Below are 24,103 nucleotides of genomic sequence, written 5' to 3' on the forward strand. Positions count from 1 at the left end.
CCTTTTGAATCATAAATTCCACCGCTCTTTATTTATCCACAATTCTCCCGGTGAATGCCGCTGCCGCTCCTCCCAGCGCGCTCCTCCGTCCTCTCCTCTCCTTCAGCTCCGAAGAGGGTGTTTCTCCCCTCGTTATTCTCTTATCCCTCCCTCCAGCTATTCCTCATCGTCCCGACCCCTCAGAGTAAGAGAGAGAGGGAGCGAGCTAGTGCGCAAGACCCCTCAAAACTGACGAGCCAGACCCCAGGGTCGGGCATGACGCATCGAAGACAGCTTCAATCGAAATGCATTCAATCCCTGAATCGATCTCACTGAAGTTTTACGCAAACGCCGCGGCTGGTGCGCATCAAGCAGGTGGCTGAGCACACGCGCATTTCCACGCGCACGCGATTGAACGGGGAAAAAAAACATTTGAATTTTGAGGGAATTTGTTTCCCCGTCTGTGGCTTTGATCGTGCAATAATTCTTATCATTTAAGATCTATTCTCTTGATATCATTTGTGATGAGCAGTCCAACATGCCCAGGTGGCCGGAGTGTGGGGGACATCAGTGACGGCGGAATTGAAAAACTCCTCAACTCAAAAGCGGTTATTTGGGTTTGGTATAATTTGTTCAAATAAAGCAAACTGTGGATGCATCGCTAGTACTGAACACCGGGGGTGTCAATCAAACTTGCCCTCTGGGGTGGGGGACGGGAGAGGTGTTGGAACAAAGGGGGTCCTGGGAAACTGAGGATGGAGAAAAGTGCCAGTGGCTCAATGAGTTGAAACAGCAAACCGCAGCACTCCAGGTGTGTCCACACACACACACACACACACACACACACACACACACACACACACACACACACACCTTGGTCAAACAACTGTCCAGATGGGGTAAACACTATAATCAAGTGGCTAGTGGATTCTCTCTCCTCCACTGAGCTCGTCTATATCCTCACTTCCTGTCTCTGCCTAATTCACCACAACACACCCAAAAAGTGGCGACTCAGAACCACACTTTAATCTCAAAAGCACAAATTTAAATCAGTACCAGTACATTGTTACTAGTCTCCCCAAATGTTAATAAATCAGAGCAACTAGAGATAAAGTGGAAGCATTGCAATCGTCCAGAGCAGATCTTGAGAAAGGAGAAGACACTCCATTAGACAGTTTCTAGCTGACATCGATGGACTTCATTCTCCAGAACTCTAAACTTAAATTACATGTGGACAAATGAATGACTAAACCACTGAGAACTCTTGCTCCCCCAAAACCTTGCCATCGGCCCATGACTGTAAAGTGAGATTCAACGCCTTGAGTGACTCTCGAGTTGTGAACATCCTTCCCATGGTTCTCTCAGACACTGCAACTTCAACGTCTCATTTTCCACTTAAACAGATTCACGATCCAACGCGCCCTCGCGCTGTCTCTCGGCTGTTGGCCGTCTCAAGAGCATTTCACTGTATAAATGCATCAGTCACATGGTCGGGTTGATCAGCCGGTTTATTTCCGGAACCATGTGGCTGAGCTTCAAATGACTGCATGTCGTGTGGTTGGGTGACAGGCGCAGAACAGATCCTCATAGAGATTCGTGGAGTAAACTTTGGGAAAAAAGCAAGTGACTTTCTGCATTCGAGCCCAACGTGGCAGAGCCGGATAAGGGCATGCCAGGTTAAATTAGCTGTTATAAATCCAAGATGGTATCACACCAAACATCATTTCTCCTGACACTATCTCCCTCCAGGAAGACGCTTCCAGACTGCACGGATTCAAAGCTGCCGTTCGTCTCAAAAAAGTGGCTATTAATCTGCTTTTGTTTACCAGCCGGCCAGAATGTTGTAATAAAGTGACCACGGCCCTCTTCCTGCTGTAATTACCCAGAGCAGCCCACACGCGTTGACGTGACAAACGTAAGCAAACCCATTTCCTGCTTGGTAGAGGTGTGCACCCCTGAACCTGGGACCCCCGATCATTTGTTATCACTTAGACATGTTTGAGCTTGAACAGTGTCAAGACACTGTGAAAGCAGCGACGACTTATGCATGAAGAACAATAGGACAAGGTTCAGAGCCGTGGGGGTCCTGCGATGACCTGGGAGCTTAACCTGCTGACAGGCAGTCCATGTGTGTTTGTGTTACAGGCTGAAGAGAGATCTGGGCTGGTTCAGAAGAGATGACACGCAGTGATGCGCACACACCTCGAGCTGGCCACACCATTCCTCTTTTAATAACAAGCGGGAGGTTAATGTGAGGGCAGCCGCCGACTTAAGTGACTGCTGCCTAGTTATTAGCTCGACTGGTCGTGATCATTAAGCTGGTTTGTCATCTGGTATCAGGCCGGTTGTTCCCAGAGAGCTGCCGACTTTATGTCCCACCAACCTTTCATTAAGAGGTATTGACTGCATTAGCTCAATTCTAGAGCAATTTACATGAAGCGGTGAAGACGGATGGGTTTATCAAGGCCCTTGTTCTTCAGCGGAAGCAGCTAAGCATCAGCCGCCTACACGTCAGATCACTGCACGTTCATTCAACCACAGCTCTCTGGATGAGAAAGATGCAGGCCCAAACAGAATATAAATTTTAGGTTCTGTTCACGAGACAGAGGGATGGGGCGTAACAGTGTTGAAGCATCTTCAGTCATGAGGACAGACAGAGCTCCTGGAAGAGACAAGCAGCCACAGTAAAGACTTCTCCATTGGGTGAGAAGTTCTGCCATCTGGGAGAGACTCAACTGTTCCACACTGGGAGAAGCCAGTTGTGGTGGCTCAAAGAAGAGCTCCAGGAAGGAGGCCACGGAATTGAGCGTTCATCAGTGCGTGTGTGGCCCCAGCTCACTTGAAAACACTGGCTGCTGATCATAAACCGCGACAGTGAGCAAACGCCATGTTTGTTCAACTGCAGGAGCAAGACGACAACAAGGCACTCACCTTCATCGGTGCTTCCATTTCTGAACTGAAATTAAGCACTCATTTTAACATGCACCAGGGGGCGCTCCACCAGCAATCATCTGAGAAATTTCTTTCATTCGGGCTTCTGTGATGGTTGGTCTTTAAGGCTAACCTCCAGTAACATATTAGTGAGCGGGAGTGGCAATTTCTCGCCATATAAACACGACTAACCAGGTCATTTCAAGGGGCTCCTTACCAGATCAGGGAGCTTCTCGGCGGGGCCGCCCCGGGCATTATTTAGTGTCCATCATGAGCACTCACCGCGACTCGTCCTGAGACCTGAGGCGAAAGACACGCACAGACCCTGTAATCATGGCTCCGAGGCATTCAAACGCCAATCAGCACCAGAATCAGTCCTGCAAGTCATTCTGTTCCTCATGAGCGACCCGAGAGACGGAACAGCAGATTTTGAAACAGCGTTAACCTTCTGGGTCACATTAATTGTAATGCGGTGCCATTTAAAGTCGGGAAGGATATTGGACTGGATATTACATTACAGTGCCGTGTGCTGCAGAATGACGGGAGATATAACAACAGCCTGAAACCATTCCGTTAATATCAAGTGCAGACTGCAACACAAAAGGCGACTTTTGTGGAATATATTGTATATTCAAGTGTTAATCTCACCCAGGCATTGTCGACGCAGTGAAATAAAGAATTCTAATTAAAACCAAAAAGCGCTATTTTTAACTTGGAAGTCTAGAAAAGTAGCTTCTATAGATGATGGGACCAATGTCACTAATCTCTGTACTCCACAGGGGAGGTGAGGCGGGGTGTGAGGATGGTGGCCATGGTGAGAATTTAAGGAATCCAATCGACACCAGCGCTTGAGAATCAGACCTCAGACGAGGAAACAACACTTAAGACCAAATTACAGTGATTTAGTCCATCTTTTGGTCTGAAAACACACTCTCTCATGTGCTCTAGCTCGCAATGTTACATCTTTAATTAGACCTTCGGGGGATTTTCCACTTTTCAATGTTGTTACATTGTATGCCTCTTGATTCCTCGCCAGCTTCGCAGAGAGAATACGAACAAGTGGGTTGGCCCCCGCTGGATTCACAGATGAGAAATATCATAGCACAAAGCCAGTGCTTCCAAGAATCAAGAAGCGTCAGAAGCGAACTTATTTTCCAAGCCGCATCATCAGCGTGTTGATATTTTAAAGGAAACATTTTTACAAACCCGTTTACGACAGCTTCCCTTTGGTCACAAGATGTTGCAAGTGACTGAGGAAAGAAAACTGCAGACACAAGTAACTCCCTTAGTCAGAGTGAGAAGCTCTGGCATCCAGGAAAGACTCAAAGTAGAACCCCACCACCTCCACCACCAGCAATCCTCTGAAAGAAGGAAATAACGCAGCAAGGTCATGGCGAAGGCAGGCTGGCGCTGATGAATGGACGGATAGTTGAGGCTGTTGAAAGCACAAAAAGTGACCTCCATGAATCCGCTCTTTCCCAACGTTTATGACACTCCTCTCTCAAGGCTCACAAAGACTCCATTGCTGAGCTGCTGATCATCGCAGTGCCAGATCACTGAGAGGTGTGCACACCTGATGCAGCCTTGTGTGGAACAATATGGCTCTGTGATTACAGTAATGATCAGCCTGAGGGATCATAATTCCGACTGAGGGAGGGTCACAGATTTTAACAGAAAACAAGCCACACCCACTGTTGTATTGTGACGTCAGTCTGAAACAAAAGATAACACTATTCTTTAATAGATTTTTTTTTATTTTTACAAATTTTACTATTAAATCAAGAGCAGTATGTAATATTACAGTTACTGTAATGTATGGACATAGAGAAAATAGGCCGTATACAATTTTAAACAGGGTATTCATCATCACCTCTTGCATGACCATCCGGTCCTCTGCTGCAACAGCCATGGGGAGGGCAGTGATCGTGAGCTTCTCAGGTTCCACTTCCCTCATCCCATCTCTCTCGTCATCCCTGAGGCCTGCAGGCAAGTTTGCCTCATCTGCCTCCTGTGGGTTGAGCAATTTTTAAATGATTTATAATTTTTCACAAACAAAATGGATACAAACTACAGCAGTAACTTTTCAATGTAAACACAACAATACTCAAATGTGACACACTGTTATTTATCAATAGAAGTATAGCAATTGGACCACTAAGCACAAACATATCTAAGTGAATCATCTTTTGACTTTTAAAGCAAAAGACAAGATTCCATTCAGGTATATTTCAACATTATTTCTACAATATCGTCATATCTCAGCGTCAACTGAAGAATATCACAGTTTATAGTTCATTCAGGACGCTGGCTTTGACCGCTATAATTGTTCAACAGCTCCCTCTGCTGGCTAATCTTTGCAGTGCGTCATAACGTAAAACTACAGAGTAAATGGTTGTACTAACTCACTTTCTCTCACGGCGAATTATTGGAGATCTGCCAACAGACAAGTGATTAAATGTACTTTTTGTGGTTGTGATGAAACTAATTCACTTATTGTCATCGTATATTATGGAATTATTCTCAATCTATTGTGAATAGGTAAATGAGATTCTCTTGAAATTGTCAGATATTGATTTTCTTTCCATTCTAGCTTTCGTAATTCACTCACACAAATCCACGGAATGGAGAAGCCTGTCATCGGATTTAGAAGAAACGAGAAGTTGAAAGCACAGACAAAGGCCTGATGTGTTTGTCTCATATAGAGACGGTTTTCCGTGTGGAGACATCTGTTACATCAGTCAGTTTCCAGGCTGCAGATGGCCCCGAATGCACCGCATTAATAATTCTGTGCTGGCTTCCACTGACTTTTGGGGAGCGGAGGATTAGACAGCAGCTTAGACAGGACTGGAGTCCTGGAACTTCTTCCCTGTCTCCATTTCAAAAATGGGGATTAAAGTGTGACATTAATATTCTTGCTGGAACTTGAATATAAATACTTTATTTATAATGTTATTCGCAGCAGAGGATTGTTTACCTTCAAAGTTTAGAATGCTTGACCCGGTCTGGCAAATACACGATTAAAATAGTACTACTCGTAAAAAAACAGTTTCCGTCTCACAGCAAGTCTCATTCTTACGTTTGCTCTTCTGGCCCTCTTTTGTCACCTCCATTTCTAATCTTGTCCAGGGATGAAGGTGACTTCAACCTGGGACTCGTCTCTGTAAATACAGAACTATCAAAGTACATCGTACAGGTAGCTATATTGGGGCATTGTCTTACCTTTATTAGAGGTACTGTGCACTTTTCCTTAGATTTGATGTTGCATTTGGACCAATAATAATTATTTATCAAGCACCTTCCGCTAACTCAATTAGCAACGGTTTGAAAGCTATCACGCAGAACGCCTGTTATAACTATTATAAATGATTCATTACTTAAAAGTAACTGAATAACTTTAACAAAAAGTTGTGCCCCGCGCACCAGGCTTCACAGTTCAATTACATGTTTAGATTCAGAGCCAACGCTGACCACACATGCTAAAGCTACAGCGCCGGCTTGGCGACATCTGGCGTCTCAAGTTGAACGCGCATGCGCACCTAACTCGCTTCAAACGACCCGACGTTCGACACTTATCAAGTTAAACGTGTGAGATCGAGGAATCATTCATTGAAATTAATTATGAGGCGCTTGGAAGTACTCGGCCATTGTAATTGCTAACCCGTTGAATGGAACTTTCTAAATCTTTGACGCAAATTAAGTTAACTTAAAAATGCAAACACCGAGTTCCACCTTCCAACTTCATTTTTTCAAAACAACAGGGAAACAAGGGAAATTATTTGTGCTATATTTAAATCGAATTTGCATCACAAACAGGTCGTAATAAAAACATTTTTAAATCCACAACCAATTCTTTTGGGTGTATCAAGCAAATTGTGCTCCATCACTGATAAATAATATATATAATTAATTCTGTAGATATTGACAAGGTTTAATATGAAACCAAGCTGACCTAAATCTGATTTCCATTTCTACTTATTTAAAGTTTGTTACACTATTTTTGTGCCTCTGTTAACAGTTAAAAGGCGGCTTCACGAGTTACAAATACAGAATTTTATTTTTTAATACTGTAAAGAAATCACAAATGAAGCCAAATTAACTTTAAAAACAAAAGAAAAAACGTATCAATTAAAAAAAACTTGATACGTTTTAAAAATAAAAAAAACATTTCAATTAAAAAAAAAAAGGTGCAATGAATCACACAGTAGAACAAAGAAACTGAATTAGTCATCTAAAAATTCCACAAAATAATCAGAAGCTTTGCAGTTGGGAGATTACCCTCATTAGTTCCAGTCATATATACAATCGTACCTGTTCAGAAGTACAAATTCCTGGTGAATGACAATACACACATTTACTTTGATAATCTGACTTCATCTTTGCATGGCAAAGACGGAAATGTAGGTAGTTTCAAGTAGAAAAAAATCCATCAAAGAGATTCAGTTTGAGTCTCTCCCCAGCAGGGGGCAGTGCAGGACCAGATGATTAACTGGGTCAGAGGTCAGCGCAGGTGGCAATGGGCTGTTTCTCCTGTGTGTTGCAGCTTGAACATCCCCAGAGTACAAACTGTCCTCCCTGGACCTCAGCTGCCACGCTGAGTTTGAAAAATTAGAGCGCAGCCCGTGGACGTTCATTTAGTCCAGACGGTAGTGAAGTGGCATGACCTCCTCTAGTGTGTGTGTGCGTCATAAAATCCAAGAAAAAAAAGCTAAAAATCCAATCTGAAAATCCAGACATGTAAGCGGTGTGCGTTTCTGGTTCCATCCCTGTATAGTCGGCGTCAGCAGCATCACTTCTCTCGTTTGGGCGCCTTATCTTGGTTGCCGTGCTCCTCCATCACTTCCATGACGATGGTCCGCGGCCCGGTGAGGATCAGGTTGCTCAGGGCCCGGTAGTCATGACTGAGGACGTTCAGCCCGTTCACAGACACCACAAACTGACACACCTGGGGAGCAAGGGAGATCCGATTATCATCGGTCAGACTTTGAAGAAACAGAAGGACCTAAACATCGCAACAAAGCTCCTCTGCAGCTCAGACATGACACGAACAAGTCTATCCAGAGCAAATGGTGACGTCAGCAGGAGCCTGCGTCATGCCGACTCCTCGCCGCTCTTATCTGCCCAACTTCAGCTCCAACCTGGCAGCACTGATAAAACCAGCCCAGCTGTCTCAAGTCCTGAAGTGGCTCCTTCATGCTGATGTTGCAACATGACTCTGCTGGGCCTTCAGGTTCACATGAACCAGGGGCTTCTTGAGCGTACACAGAAAGTAAATGGGGTAAAAAGATTAAAAAAAAAAAAAAAGAGCTTGATGGAAAATTCAATAATAAAATATTTGTCAATAAAATCATGTTTATTTTCAGGAATACAAAAAATAAATAAATAAAAATGTTTGAAATTGACTGAATAATTGAACCTAATGTGTAAGTTGATAATTTCTGATTTTTTTTTTAAATTAAGAATCAAAATATCATTTAAATGGATGATATAAAAACAAGCATGTGTGTGCATCATTTTCACAGACCTAAATACAAGTAAGCCGTTTTTGTTGTTTTCTGATTATAAAAAACTGAACTAACATACTTCAGTAAACCCATTAAAATCTGTGCAGTTTCGATCATGGGAAGAAAAAAAAAAACAGGACAACCCAAGAAAAGATCAATAATACTAATAATTCATTTAAGAAAAGTTTAAACATTATTGCATTATTTTCAGCAGTCATAAGACGGATCTGGGGCTCTGTGTCCACTGATGATAGGAGTCAACCTAGATTTAAATTCTTCTCAGCAACTTCCCGGGAGTTTCCTGACTGACTTTACTGGGAGACTATTTTGCTGAATTAGAGTTGAGTTCTCATGTGGATGCAGCGCTTGGTTTGCTCCAGTCACAAATCCACTTTTCCAAGTGAAACATTAATGAAAACTCAGTAACAATCCTTCAAGTCATGTACTTCACTTACCGCCCTACTCCCCCCTCCCACTGATGCCTTGCCTCTTTCTCTTGTTAGTCTTGGCTGAGGTCCAACTCAGCTGAATGACTTTGCACAACGTGAGGGTTAAAATCACCATGAAAGGCGGAGGAGAGAGAATAAACACGAGACAGCGAGAGCCCACGCTGAGATGATCACCACGCTGAAAAGAGGTTTTCTACTCAGGCCCGGTTCTGTGAGGGATCAGGACTCTGCAGTGAATGACTTTATTAAAAAGCTCTCTCAGAGATGTTCAAGCACACACACGTGTGTGAAGATGGCCTATAAAAAAGCAGCACAAGTGGCTGAGGGAGTGATGGAGCACAGTTATGTAAGCACTCTGATCCATTACGGTCCGGATGTTGCTGATGTGCTTACTCGGGCACGGCCAGGACGGTCGACCATCGAGAGCACAAGTGACAAGCTGCGTCAGAAAACCTCAACGTATCTCATTCTTCGAACGTAGGGTCACAGTGAACAGTGCCCCCTGTGGAAGAAAATGACCCTCCAACACCACTCACGCTGAGATTGAGTTCATGAGTGAAGTGTTCTTTCTGTATTCTAACGGGAATTGTGCATTTATTATACAATTGTTGGAATTGCTTGTGTTACTAATAAAGAAATTATTTAAAGATGGAGTAATGCTGAATGAGCGAGAGTGGCTGAGTGTGCGTGAGAGTACAATGGTGGGAGTGAAGCACACTGGAGGCCTGAGGCCCAGCAGACATTGTAACTCATTAGAGGGTCCAAGGTCAGACGGAGGAGGCTGGGAAGTACCATCTTCTCCAGAGGTGGAAGGAGCTGGTCCTGATAAGTGCCACCTGGGCGCAGGCGGAGGAGGAGAGCAGCACTGCCGTCAACGGCTCAGGACCAATCAGATGAGGACGGAGCCCACGTGGAGAAACTTTTGTGTACAAAGGGTCAAGACCCTTAAGTGACAGTTTTTTTGTCACTCTACCGGGCTACTGCTGAGGCCAAGTCAGTTATAAATGATTCATTTATAACTGACCCAGAATTCTGCTGGTGACTTCTCTGTCAGGGAATAGGTTTCTTGGCTATAACTTGTTGGATTCTTGGTAGGCATTCTCACGAGTAAACAGACGCGCGGAGGTACACGGGAGCGGTATTTCCAACAATTCTGCATGAGACTTCGGTCCAGCAGCTCTCTGGGAAGCACAGGGAGGTCGCTCTTCGCTCTTTTATCCACCAAGTATTTAGGTCACATGATGCGTCCTCAACTTTAATCTCACACTGACACATTTTATGACTATATGACAGACCGATCACCATGACAACACACCAAAGCAGAAGTGCAGCAACTTCCTCCTTCCCAGGCCGACATGCTCCCAAACTGCCCGCTTCCTCCAGTCAGCACAGCCTTGCAAAATGTTCGAACGCCAGATGTGGCATTTTATGACGAGGAGTAACATCAACACCAACAATAAGAGGGGTTTATGTTTCCGGTCCATCAAAACTGCTCGCCTTGCTCTCTTTAGTTTGTCTTCCCTCTCCATGTTGTGGTTAAAGCGGCCAGACTCAGCATTCCTTGCTGCCACTCTGCGCACATACTTTGGTGCCAGCTATTGTAGCTGAGCAGCCACAGCTCCTCCCACACACCCTCACAACAGAGCTCCTACTTCCATCTAAACATTTGTTTAGACTGTACATCAGCGCCTCCACATCAGAGTGCATTGGACTTACCTTCATGCCAGCAGCAGCTGCAGGTCCACCAGGGTCCACAGCCTGGACATGACAGGGGTTGCAACCTCGGACCACAAAGCCCCAGCCAACCGCATCCCCGACAACCTAGAACAAGAGCACTCATGAAAGCAGGAAGTCTAAGGAACACAGGTCAGGGATTGCAGACCAACAGTTACAGCATGACCTTGAATGGAAAACATTCTAACAGCAGTTGGACTCAGCGAAACCCCCCCTCATAATGGACACGAAATGAGCACTGATTCTACTGCTGGTCGATGAAACATGGGAGTAACAGCACTACATTAACAACCCTTCCAGTGTATATGTGTGTGTATTAGTATTCTTGAGTGGACCGATCTTTGACAAGACACTGATCTTATGAGGAAATTTTGCTTTGTGAGGACATTTTGACTGGTCCACACAGAATTTTGAGGGTGAAACCGTCAAACTGGGTCATTATGGTTCAGAGTCCTGGTTAGCCATGCATTTTGGATGGTTAAGTTAAGGGTGAGAGGCTGGGGAGGGAATAATGTCAAAGAGAGGTCCTCATAAGGACAGTGCAGTGTGTGTGTGTGTGTGTGTGCGTGTGTGTGTGCGTGTGTGCGTGCGGGAGACTCACAGTGAAAGTCTTCTTCTTGAAGGGCCCCCCTGGAGTTAGAAGTTCCTCAACACTCACTGGTCTCTTAAGAACTGTGGAAACAAAATAACAACACATTATGTAACACGCACGTGCTGGACCGTGAACATTATGTGACTGCTATAAAACACAGCTTCCTGGCTCTTTACGAGCATTAGACAAAAAAAAGCCTGAAAAAAGGTCTGAACCATTCACGTCACACACACAGCCCAGTTGGATCAGCTTTGATTTGCTCCCTCCACACACGCTCTACTCCAAGCCTATCATGGATGACGGAGCTCATGCATCTGTCTCAAAGGATCACTCACAAATGCAAAGAAGGGTGTTTCATCCACCCATTAACCCTCACCCTTACTTATAGCTAATGATTTACTTCTCTTTGCTTCTAAAGCTGACAATTGTAGCAGCTGATACTGTATGTGCACTGTAGTCCCTTCAATCAATATGTCATGGTGGCCTGAACTATTTCCTTCCTGATGACGTGACACTTCAAACTCTGGAGAGACTTCATTTCCTGTGTTTACACCACCTTCCCATAGAATCATGGAACGTGAAGGAATCTCAGTGATGTCAAATCAACAACAAAATGGCCATCATAGAACATGGCTGCATATATGACCCACTACTGTACGTACTGTATCACAGCTGAGTGCAAGGCAGTAATCTAAAGAAAGGAATCTATTGAAACACAAGTGAACCGCTCCAGCCTTGTGATCTTCTGTCATCTGTCCGAGGGCCAGACTTGTGACTGAAGATACCATGTGAAGACATTAACACATTTACTCAAGCTCGTGCCACTTCCCATTATTGTTACGCTGCTTTTCCTGTTCATTCTACTGAAGGAAGAGGCTCCGACATCAGAGGCACATCAAAGAAGGGAAACAAACAATAGAGTGCTGCTTTCACTCAACCGAATCAGACACAGCGGCTCTCATTAAATCAACCTGGCTCTGGCCTGCAGTGGAGTACCGTACTCACCAGACTTGGGGTTGCAGAGCACCGGCGGACTGCTACTGAGCGTGGGGCTGCTGCTGTAGTAACCGCTGCTGCCACAACTGCTGCTCATGCTGCTGCGACGCACCCCAGCTCCGACCTTTATCTCCTTGGTGGGACTCACTGTGGAGGAGACGCAGAACACTGATGGTGAGACCAAACAAAGAGATGGAATGTAGAAACAACATACTTTCTAAAATGAAGAGGGGCAACTAAATTGGAGGAGGACAGTGGTGGCAACCAATCCAAAGAAAAATCACCAGGTCATAGAATTGTGATTAACAAACAAACATTTCAGTATCATCTACTACTTTAGCTAAATTCATGATGAAATAAAACACTTTACGAACATGTGGTGATTGTTTAAAAACACACAAAATAAACATCATTAACATCATGAGTTTTCATTCTAAGTACTAGTTTTGTTGACTCGTGTAATAGGGAGGATTAAACTGTAACTAAGTGACTCTTGGAAGAAGATCTGGGTCAGAAGGAAGCTAAATAAGCATTCGACTGGTGCAATCAAAGGTCATGTTGCTCCCCACCCCGCAAACAATCATTGGAGCAAGGCAGCACAGAGGACACTAGTTGAGCGAGTCAACATGGTCAAAGCAAGTGTCGCCCACCTGACAGGAAGCTGGTGTTGCCGCCATCAGAGTGTTGTTTGCGAAGACAGAAGGGGCTGTCTTGGCTCTCCGGGATGCTCGGGTTACGCTCATGCAGAACTTCCATCAACCGCCGCCGTCTCCTGAAGTTCATCCTGAACTGGTAGAGGTTCGGCCCGTCGACAAAGTGGTGGGCATTTGTCACTGAAACAAGTCAAAAATCAATATTAAAACTCTTCAACTGAAAAACCTGACATATAATGTGGGCTACTTTAATGCACTTGGGCGACAGTGGTTGTCTTCTTCTTCACCTCCAAACAGATCTTTGCAGATTTCTCTGATCATGCTGCAAAAGCATGGTCGGAGACAAGCAACACTCTAGCTAATGATCTACGTAAATTAAGAATGCTCAGGTGACCCTTTGACCTCACAGATGACTGACTGTATCAGGTTAATCTTCAGACGACGTCATCACACGCTGGAAAAGCCAGCTAGAAGCAGATGGGAGTTTCTGAGTTAATGAGCTGCAACAGATAAGAGTGTGTGTGTGTGTGTGAGAGAGAGAGTGAGCGCGAGACAGAGAGAAAGAGAGAGAAAACATGGCAGGTCTCTGCAGACGCTCTCATCAAACGGGAGGATGTGAGTGATGGCTACAGAGAGGAGACGACTGGACAAATCTTCATCCACCTGTGATCTGTCTCCTCAACTCTTCTTTAAAAAAAAACTCCACATTCTGCATTCCACTAAAGAAATGTGTGCATGTGACCCTCAGCACGCTAATTGAATCAGACACGGGTGTGAGCAACAGGCCTCGGAGTCAAATTCATGTCATGTGCTTCGCTAACAGACGCTTATTCACATCTGCGTCCATTGTTGAGCAGCAGAATCAAGTCGTGCACAGAAGTATCCCCAAATCTCACAGCCACAAACATGAAGGATTCATGAGCGAAGCCAGGCTGAGCTAATTATGGTAGAGGCATCGATTATTAAATTTAGAATCAAGTTTTATTCTCAGGTGTTTGGTGTGGGGTCACTAAAGGTCAACTGAAACTTGCAACACACTGATGCACAACTTCTCCAACTGAGGAGTAATGAAACAAGAAACCAGTTGTGGCTCTGAGGCAGTCGATTGGTGGTTAAGGGGACCGTGTCAGTCATACAAGATGGATTCAACTTCAACTCTCCATCGTCCTCACCGTGCTGCACAATGCCGTGTTCGAGAAGTCGGCGGCCCAGCTGTTCAGCTTCTTCTCTGGTCGCCATTTCACCCTCCTGAATGAGCCAGTCGATGAACTCGGAGGCCACCAACGTGCGCTCAAAACTCTCCCCGTCAGTGTCTCTGGTCTGCAGCAGGCTGCTCTCAGAGTTCATGAGCCTGAGGATTGAAAGGTGAAGACACGGAGAAGGGTCAGAGACACAACATGAGAGGAAAACAGGAGAGGTCAGCTCAAGTAGAAGAATGATCGGTCGCCTGCTTGTCCACATTTTCAAGCGCTGTAACCATGGAAACCAGGGTTGCACTTTCCACCACTTAGTCCCCTCCATAATGGAACACACATTGATTAATAAGTCAATAGAAGTGATACACTGTTGCAACTCAACCAAGTAAGTGTGTGTTTCCAGAGATATGATGCTCTTTGTGAGCATTGAGATCCAGGTCGAAGCTGGAAGTTCACTGTTAATGTAGTTCACTTTTCTATTTTATTTCTTTAGTTAAAGATATACATTAACCGTTGACCTGCCACGATAGCGGCAGAATTGAGCGACAAAAAGTGGTGGTTATGCAACTTAAAATACATGTCGCCTAAAGACGATTGATATAAACACTTACGTGAAATGCGAATAATCCAAATCTGACGACAATGTCGGATAAAAACGCACTTTCAGAATAACGCTATCGAGGCTTTTTTCCATTTACCTCAATTGAAACATGGATCACGAAATTTAGTGAGAAGCAAACTTCAGTTCTCAACCCCATATAAATTTGTTTTGGCGGACGGGTGCGCCATACAAAGCGCAAATCACATGGACTAATTTATAAACTAAAAATACTAGCGCGTATCTTACCGTGAGTCTTCGTTGGTGACGAGACCGTCAAAGCTCCGTTCGTTCAGGTAAAACAACGCAACAGAAACAATCTTCGAACTTTTAAAGAGCCTGATCGAAGGTACTGATTGGATTAATTCAAGTTACACCCCCCAAATACTTGAGGTCAATTGTTCTGCGCGCAGGTAACGAGCCAAACAGGTCTGGCGCCACCCACAACGAGTGTCCATCTTAACCTTTTGGCCCGTCGTCGTTGTTGTTGTTGTTGTTAACAAGACCGACGGCAGTTAGACAGTGAAGGACAGACAAATAGTCGAGGAATCATTAAATAAACATGAGGGAAAACATACGTTGAGTGAAAGATAAAACAGTGACTCTCCAAATAACATGAGAAAAGTGCATCAACACAGTAAAACATATGTCCACATTTTCAGATCTTTCAAAAGGACTTCAGGGTCCTTGAAGCCACCTTCAATGAATATCTTGAAAAACAATGAAAATGAAAAAAAAATAATAAAAAAATATATTTTTTAATATAATATGATGCATTAATCATGATACATAAAGTGAAATTGTGAAAACAGAATTATATGTTTCGGTCAGTGCAATATTGAAATAATGGAAGAAAATACGTTTTTTATTTTGCTAAAAATAATGCCTGTCAATAATAATAATTTAATATTTTACCCGAAACAACAGCTTTCAGTGATTTTTCGTTACTGAATTTTGGCCAGAAATATTTCTAAAACAAAACAGGGCCTTACGTAAGATGTACTTGCCATGATGACTACTTTTATTTAATATTTTAATATTAATTAGCCATGCTAATGTATTGGAACACAATGGCATTAAATCCACACCAACACAAGCCACTTTACTCTGGGATTTCAAGAGGAAAGTAACATCCAGTAGCATGTCTATTTGGAAACAAAGATCGGTCTCTCTGAAGTACACTCACAGCAAGTATACACTTGCAAATAGACAGCGTCTCTCCAGAACACTGGCAGCATTGACTTGCATGATTATAACGTTTACATATTAATACTGAAGGAGCAGGCTCAGACTGCAGCCAGAGGAACCAGCTCTGCACTTGATTGAAGCAAGTTCAGACAAGAAATGGCATCACTGAACTTGACACTTTCTCAGTGTCGTTGAATTCACGTTGTCATCGCAGTACGGCATGTTTCAGGAGAATGTTGTCCTCCTGCGGTTACAGCTGTGAGCAAGTACAACATGAATGTCTCACGGACGACAAGACTCCAGAAATGACAGGCTATTTTCTGGTGAACAAGTATGACTTTAAAAATGACATTAAAAATATAGATCAGTGACACTCATCGACGTGCTTTACTGCCTCAATGGGAGCCTGAAGTATGTCCCAGCCATGCAGGGCAAGAGTCCAGGACATCCTGAACAGATCAGCAGGGAGGCCAAAGTGGTTGCAGTAACAGACGTGTACAGTTTGCAGACGAGGTGGAGGTAAGACTAAAGTTTCTGCAGCAAGTATTGACTCTGGGGTCATTTGCTCCTTCAGGCAAGTACATGGCCCTCAGACTATTGATCAGGTCATCAATTCTCCATTTCACAGACCAGATATCACAAACATAGTTCAGACACGTTGCTGCCACCGAAACCTCCATCAAAGTTTGTTGTTGAGGAGAAACTGACTGATGAAGTGTCGGCCTTTTGTTATGCCAATCACTGCTCATTAGCATTGAAGTGTGACGTGGAAGTCTGCGATTCTATCAGCAGGATTTTGGGGGTCACCCCTCCTTGGTGCCGCCACTCTCGATGTTCCATTGTGTGTCTGATGAGTTTAGTGACTGGACTATCTTCAGCAGGAACTGCAGACGACCACCACAGAGACAGGGAAACCACGTGCAGAACTCATACCCAGTAATCTGCTTTGCAGGTAAGTCTGGGCTGTGAAATCATACATTGACTTGTGGGGTCAGCGAGAGGATATTTAGATAAGTGAGTAACTCTCAGTTGGAGGACTGTAAGCCAGAAGAAAGAGTTCGTTTGGAGCTCTTGTGTTGAACACTCAGTCCAGAGTTGAGTAGATGAAATGGCAGTTAATCTCCAATTGAAAGGTCCATCAAGATCACAAACTATTTCCATAATCCTTCAGATGAATCCTGTTTTATTTTAAGCATCAACTTCAAGAGTCAAACTCGCAGCCAAATCTGGTTTGCCAAGTCATTTTATGAGGCCCGTAATACAATCTAATCTGTCAGACAGAGATATTGTTGACTATGAAGTGTAATAACAAAATTAGACGGCCTCACAACCAGATGATCCATGACAAGACCATGAGCTATTCAAACCACAGAGATGGCTGTTTGACAACCAATCGTCATTTACTGAATGACACTGAAGGATCACACTGTCATGTCCTCATTACAAAACACAACTACTGAAACACCCAAATTGCAGGATGACTTGCTGAATGTGTTGGGATTAACACAGATTTATTACTAATCAACCAAGACAGTACATGAAAGAACATCTCCGGTGACTCAGACTTCACCTCAGTGTTTCTCTGACATGTCGGCATCAAACCAGCCTGCTGCCCCTCAGTACTAAAGACAAACTAGAGTCACTAAAAACCCAGAAATAGACATGTTGGGTTGAGCTGGAAGCAAGAGGAAATATCTCCTCAATGAATCAATCAATGACAAGGACTTTGGCCCTTAAACCACACCTCCCACTGATTCGAGGTGATGAGACATGCATCTTGTGGCTGAGCTGGATCCATGTCTTTCAGGCCTTCAGTGAATAACCAGACTACTTCACCCTCCAGGAGAGCTGAGTAAGCCAAACAGCATCGGGACAAACTGCACCACGCCCTCACACCGGTCCCTGTAACCCTATCATGGAACTGGAAACTCTGATTCTCTAGAAAGTCTTAATGACACACAGACAACTGTGGATGCCACTGAAGTGAAGCCACTTCTCTGGCTGGAATCATGACTCAACATCACAGTTTGAAAATGACCATCTCTCATGAGGTACTAGATTACACAGAGTATTGTATATAAACACTTCCACAGTGAATTTCACAATCAAACTGGAAACATTTCCATTCATGTGGTGAAGCATGAGACGCCGATGCTAGCACAAGAAATATATGCTATAAAATGATTGTTTGATCTAAGACATGGGTCTTAGACATGGGCACATTACATTCTGTAACTGTTTTGGGGACATTGAGCCAGAAGGCCAGAAAAAAGTCCTGAATTTAAGTCTCATTTCATGAAGTTATATGCTAAAAACATTATGTATATTGTTTCATCTGCTTATTTTAAGGAACATGAAATATCGTTACATTAAATTTTTTGGGATATTTAATGCATCTAATATTTCAAGGCAACATTTGCGAGTTATGGGAAATAAATAACCAATGGATTATTTTTTTAGCAATGAATGAAAAACAAAAGCAAAATTTCATTTAATCGGACTTCAAGATACTTGATACTTCATGACACCAAATACATTTGAGTCATGTCAAGCAAAATTTTAAAACATGTTTAAGCATGAGAAAAATGCTCACATTAAAACAAATCTAAATAGAATTGAAAATTGCGCACCAATTCATATTTCTTCATTCATGATGTAGCTGTCGACCAAAGTGGGGCTCTAAAGTGTAATTACATAACATTGGACAGAGGATTCTGTTGCCATGACGACGACCCAGGAAGCTGGATGACAAATACTTGCTGTATTATTAGTATGTACATGTACGAGGATACTTATTAAAGCAGAGGTTTTGGAAGGTTCTGCAGCTGACTGGATCTCCACAATGATTACATAAACAGCGAAGATGACAGATGTCTTTCCTCGGACTCTCTTCTCCCACTCTCTTATGCAAGTGCTCTGTGTGTGTGTGTGTGTGCCGTCTAGAAAATATGACAAGCAGGACTTTGTTTACACCAGTGAGTGTCAGTGTGCATGCGCCAGACGGGCTACAGAAATACATTTGAGTGAGGAGGACGTGTGACACCAGGAAGAGGGGTGAACATGAGTTTCCACCAGGAGAAGGTCACTTCAAGATCTTCAAAGTTAGAGCTGAAGTCGAACCGCCGAGTCAACAGTGAAGTTACTACTGTTGACTTAGGTGTCCTCTTGGTCTATTGACACACACGGTTGACAGTTAAGTCAGGGCTTCTGAAGCCTGAAGGTGTGGCAGTGAGGCGTGGTGCTGACGAGAGCAACACAGCTAATATATACACTTGTTCTTAGACATTCCTGACACACTTCAATAATCTCCACTGATTTGTCAGTGTCAGAGACGCTCCTCACCTCACTCCTCACACAGGACACTGGGGCTCCTCATCAGGGAGCTCGGCTGTGTACACCAGTCTGACGACACAGCAACTGTTATGATATTGTTTCAATGTTTGGGTAGCAGCTCTTTGTGCAAAGCTGTTCATGAGGGCGGTGCTTGTTGGGCCTGTGGAGAGTGAGTTGTGCAGGGGCTAATGGAAACAGCAAAGCGACTGCTCACAAGGTTTGGATCACTTTGATGAAAACGCTGTCAAATGGGGGAGAGAAAAATTGCTAGGCATCTTTCAGGCATTCTGCCTCAACACGGGGCATCTAAACTTGCCAAGTTGGTAAATGGGAACTGCACATCTTTTCCTTCGTAACTAAAACTTCTTACTAATTCAATCTAGTAAAAAACATTGTCTAAATCAAACAGTGATAAACAATAACGAAAACTGAAATATGACAAAAAGTACAATGAACAGATCAACCCTCCTATGATGCAAAACACAAACTAAATATCTAAATAATAGATGAGCTCAAACGATATCCTTCAGTGTCAGTACTGGAAGGTTTTCCTTGACAAATGGAAGCAGGTCCGCCTCATCACATGACTCCTCTCCTCCCCCACATCCATCATTGCATTGTAGTAGCTTATTAGTTTATTAATTTCACCAACCAACGGCTCTGCTTGTCCGATCATGTACTTTAGATTGACAATGTTTTATTGTCATTACATCCATGTACAGACAGAATAAATAACATTCACCAAAAGACGAGTGCATGAGGAAATATTCGAAGGATATATGAAAATATATACTTCTCATAGAGCCTCTGGCCCCGCATGAAGACTTTTGCTTCGCTGTCCAACGGGAAGGTCCCGTCGTCCTTCCGGAAACGGTAGAACAACTTCATGTCTTTGAATTCCCGGTGTTCATCACAAACTGGGAAAACACGACCAAACAGGCAGCGTTACTGGGAGGCTGAGAATAAAACAAAGCAATACTTTTGTCTGTACCATCCCAGCCAACGGAATCAGACCATTCAAACACTGAGTGACGCAGAGATCCGTCACAGTGAGGCAGTGAGTTTCCGTGAGAAATAAGAGTAAAGCTACAGTACTGAAGTGGGGAGTCCTTGTAGTCTGCAGTCCCCTGTGGGGACCAGCTGTACTGACCCCCTACTTTAAACGTCATCACCTCTGCTTCTACAATAACACATCTGAAAGGATGAGCTGGGGTCCAAACCAACAATTGTCACGCTGACAATATTAAAGCTCCAAATGTAATGACAGAAATAGCTTCTAACCATTACTGAAGGGCAGACATCCTCATTGGTCAAACACAAACCTCCTCAGCCCCATCTGCATGTTCAGGTGTGCTTCAGCGATCACTCACCATGATGGATGATGCTCTGGTCCAACAGCTTCTGCATGATCTTCACCGCCGTGTCGCGGTCTGAAGCTTCCTTGTGTTCCAGGAGCCAGTCGATCAGCTCCTTTCCCACAAAGCAGTTGGGGTACGTCCGCAGATGATGTCGGCGATCCTTGATGACCTTCGCCTCGTGGAGTCGCAGCCTGCGGACAAGCAGCAGCACACTCTTTTTCATTCAGGCCTTTGTCAGAGACGTTAGGAGACTTCTGACTGAAACCAATTCAGTTAGCATGAGGTGGACACCTGAGTGGTCATGCTCCTCATATAGTTTCTCACACAATGCGTTTGTCAAGCATCACAGCAGCACTGTCACTTTAAAACGGACGGACACAGGGTTTCTCCAGATGGCCTCAGAGCTGGTGTCCTGACCCTCACCAGAATGACCTTGTCCTGAACCCAGTTTAGGGAAACAGGCCTCTGCGGAGCTCAAGGAGAGAACCGCAGAGACCCACAGCCAGTCTGCTGTTAAGTATCAGTCTAGATTAGATATGACAGGTCGGGACCAGCACGAAGCAGAAGATCTGTCAAGAAGAACTGTCACCAGTGTATTTGAGGAAGCGAACAAATGCAGCTTCACTGACCATGAAGGGTTAAATCATCAAACCAGCGGAAAGTCTCTGGAGTGGTGCGTTCAAGATCACTCAACCTCGACTGTTTTCTGAAGAAAGCACACCAACTTCTTCCTACACCAACCTGCCCTTGTTTCAAACATTAAACTGTTAATAAAGGAGTAGAATTCCATGAAGACGTGAATGTCAGAACTTTTGTTTGTGTTTCTGATGGAGAGAAAAGTAAACAGAACAAGTGCACAACAAACTGACAGCTGCGGGGTCAACGACCAGGAGTGGCACGAAAACAAGTCAATTCCTCTTTAACCAACATTGAGAGTCTTGGACAGAAACCTCCAGCATTCAGTGACACCGGTCACAGTGCCAGCTGGCACACCCAGCTGTGCCAGGGACGCCGCAACACACCGGAACTCACACACACACACACACAGACAGACAGACAGACACACAGAGGAATCTGTGCAGGCTGCCTCAATAAAGTTGGCGTCCATGGCCGTGATTTCCCACAGCGGAGAGTAAATCACACTCAGCTGGTCACTGCAATTTAGCAGCATATTTTCTTTTGTGGTTCGGCAGGGGGGCAGAATTCCTGGCATTGGTGCCGTGCTTCACCTACTGAGCCTCCATTCATTCCCAAGAGACGACCAACAGCGGCAGGTTTATGGGGCCTTTCTCCACGCACATGTTCAAAGGGTAAAGAGTGCTAGTTGCCGGCGGGAGGTTACCAGGTTCAACAAGAGCAAAGAGGACGAAGAATTGAGATTAAAATCATCTCTACTCTGAACACGGCTGGTTTGCTGTATGCACTTTTGGTCTAGTCTAAACATGGCACCAATTGTCACTCACTGAGCCATAGAGCAGAGGTGGGCAAGGTTACATATTGTGACCGCTTAGAGGGGCAAAGAAAGGAGGGCAAGAGAAATTCAAAACTAAAAATCAAGTGATGACATCATGAGGGACTATGAAGCTACACTTCAAAACTGTACAGAAAATGTTGGCTTGTTGTGTTTTATTTAATTTAAACCACATTTGATTTAAAGATTCTCAATGTGTCTCTTACATTTCAAAATCTACTTTCTATTCTGATGTAATTTAAAGGACAAGAAATACACTGATACAGAAATACCGGACAAGACAACCATTAGGAGTAATAGTCAACTGAGTTAAAAAGTTGCGTTTCAGTTGCATCATAATGAACAAAAAAAAAAACAATGCACTAGACAAAAATGTCGGACGATGTCAGTTTTATAGTTTTACTCCAGGAGGGCCACATAAATACAGTCAAAGGGCCGCACTAGGCCCCCTGGGCCGCACTTTGACCAGGTCTGCCAGAAAGTGAACTGTTCCGAAAACTAGGGAAAGCGGAAATAAGGAGCCGAAATGGTAAGAACTGTTCTTCAAACAACTCCTTTTTAATCTCAGGATAATGTAAGAATAAATACTGAGTGAATTGTATGCAATGTAACAATGAAGACGCCATGTGAAAGGTGTCACGTGAGCCATTTGCAATGTATTAGAGGAGAAAAAAATAAAGATTCATTCAATCAAAATTATATAATAATCATATACACATTTATCTTCACTCAAACAATGAGGTTCTCTGTAATAGTTCTAATATTATTTTTATTTAGAATTTGCTTGTCTTCATTTTTTATGTAAAAAATTCCTTTAGCATGAAAATTGGACCATCCACTTATCTCATACTTAAGCACCACTATATTCCAAATAAAATAGCATAATTAAACATTAAAAGTTACATTTACTAAACATCAATACTTGTTAATGATTCCATTAAAATAGTCACGTTAATTTAGTGGCGTTTAAATATTGGACAATATTGTGCTCATCCTTCATACTTTTTGGAAGGGTGGTTTTTAAGCATTTCAATTTAAGTTAAATTTGACTTTGACAATATAACTAATTTGATATCTCTTCTTTGGTTTTTTTCTCCTCAGCAGACCCGCAAACACGCCGCTGCTTCAATTGCCAGGGGAACGTGTTGATGGTGACGAGGGCTGCTCAAGTTCGGCTCGCACTTCTGGATAGTCAACCTGACCTGCATTTGCAGAGATACAGCGGTGGTGTTTCGAACGCGGACGCCGAGCTAAAGCCACTCAGAACACCTGTCACGGTCAGGTCCTGATATCAGCGTGGATGCCACAGCTAGCGTCCTACCTCAGCTGCTCCCCGGTGACCAGCACCTCAGCCAGGCGCTCCAGCTCTGCAGCCTTCTTCCTCATGGTGTTCCCAATCCCATCCATCTCCCTGCTGGAACACGCAACAAGCACAACAATGAGCACGCACACTGTGGACGTGTGAAAGAAGAACAGCCGCACGATGCTACTGTGACAGCCGCAGCTCACCCTTTAACAACCACGGAGACAGGCAGGAGTTGACACTCGACTCGGCTGCTGGTGAAGGACAGACCCGCTACATATTCCCGGGAAACGCGAGAGAAAAGTAGCCAGTCAGAAGTGACACCGAGCTGCTCCGCGGAGCGTTCGACCTCTTGCGACCGACCACAAACACGGTATTCTGGGGATGAATGAGCTCCTCACTGCGGTCCAAGAGCGCGAGCGTCCCGCGGCAGGGCGAGTGAGCGCACGTTTTGCTCCACGGTGCAGCCAGCACCCCTTAATTCTGCCTCCGCATTGGGAGGACTCGCGTGACGTCACCAGGGAGTGAACCACAGGGGCGGGGTTAGGGAGCCAGGCGACGCGCTCGGTTTAGTCACCGAGAAGTCGGGCTGATGGAAAACAAAGTTACACAACGGTCCCCGATGATTTATTTACGATTTATATTCCGCATTGAGGGTCTGAGGTTTTATCAAGACTCCATATAAACCGCTTGTCAGATGTTTGTTACAAGTAACGCACTTAAAACCCAATATTTTAATAGAGTGTCCGCTTAAAAATGACAAGTGAACTGTATCAAAATATCCAGAGTAAATGCACAGTAAAGCGCATTCGGCAGGACGA

The 24,103-nt window shown here is 44.1% G+C and overlaps 2 protein-coding genes across 6 annotated transcripts in view; both read right to left on the minus strand.

Annotated features, from left to right (window-relative positions):
- The window catches only part of col14a1a (collagen, type XIV, alpha 1a), an 87,675-nt gene extending 81,404 nt beyond the window's left edge, over window positions 1-6,271 (minus strand). The window contains exons 1-4 of one of the 5 annotated variants that reach the window (XM_053844222.1): window positions 6,130-6,271; window positions 5,987-6,068; window positions 4,781-4,918; window positions 3,128-3,210 (exon numbers count right to left, since the gene is read on the minus strand). In XM_053844222.1, coding sequence (XP_053700197.1) covers window positions 3,128-3,165 — 38 coding nt within the window. In that variant the 5' untranslated portion in view covers window positions 3,166-3,210; window positions 4,781-4,918; window positions 5,987-6,068; window positions 6,130-6,271. Of the gene's footprint in view, window position 1; window positions 210-3,127; window positions 3,211-4,780; window positions 4,919-5,986; window positions 6,083-6,129 lie in introns of those variants that run through there. The other 4 variants (XM_053844221.1, XM_053844225.1, XM_053844224.1 and 1 more) reach the window with 4 other exon arrangements.
- Window positions 6,272-7,688: 1,417 nt separating this feature from the next.
- Window positions 7,689-23,749, minus strand: deptor (DEP domain containing MTOR-interacting protein). Its single transcript, XM_053844227.1, has 10 exons — window positions 23,489-23,749; window positions 23,301-23,393; window positions 20,521-20,699; window positions 19,944-20,067; window positions 14,008-14,186; window positions 12,833-13,015; window positions 12,192-12,329; window positions 11,196-11,266; window positions 10,577-10,681; window positions 7,689-7,852 (listed from the first exon to the last, which is right to left on the minus strand). The coding sequence occupies exons 2-10, from the start codon at window positions 23,384-23,386 to the stop codon at window positions 7,697-7,699; spliced, it is 1,221 nt and encodes a 406-aa protein (XP_053700202.1). The 5' UTR covers window positions 23,387-23,393; window positions 23,489-23,749; the 3' UTR covers window positions 7,689-7,696.
- Between the last annotated feature and the right edge of the window lie 354 nt (window positions 23,750-24,103).

Source organism: Synchiropus splendidus, chromosome 15 (genome assembly GCF_027744825.2).
Source record: "Synchiropus splendidus isolate RoL2022-P1 chromosome 15, RoL_Sspl_1.0, whole genome shotgun sequence".
Classification (NCBI taxonomy): Eukaryota; Metazoa; Chordata; class Actinopteri; order Syngnathiformes; family Callionymidae; genus Synchiropus; species Synchiropus splendidus.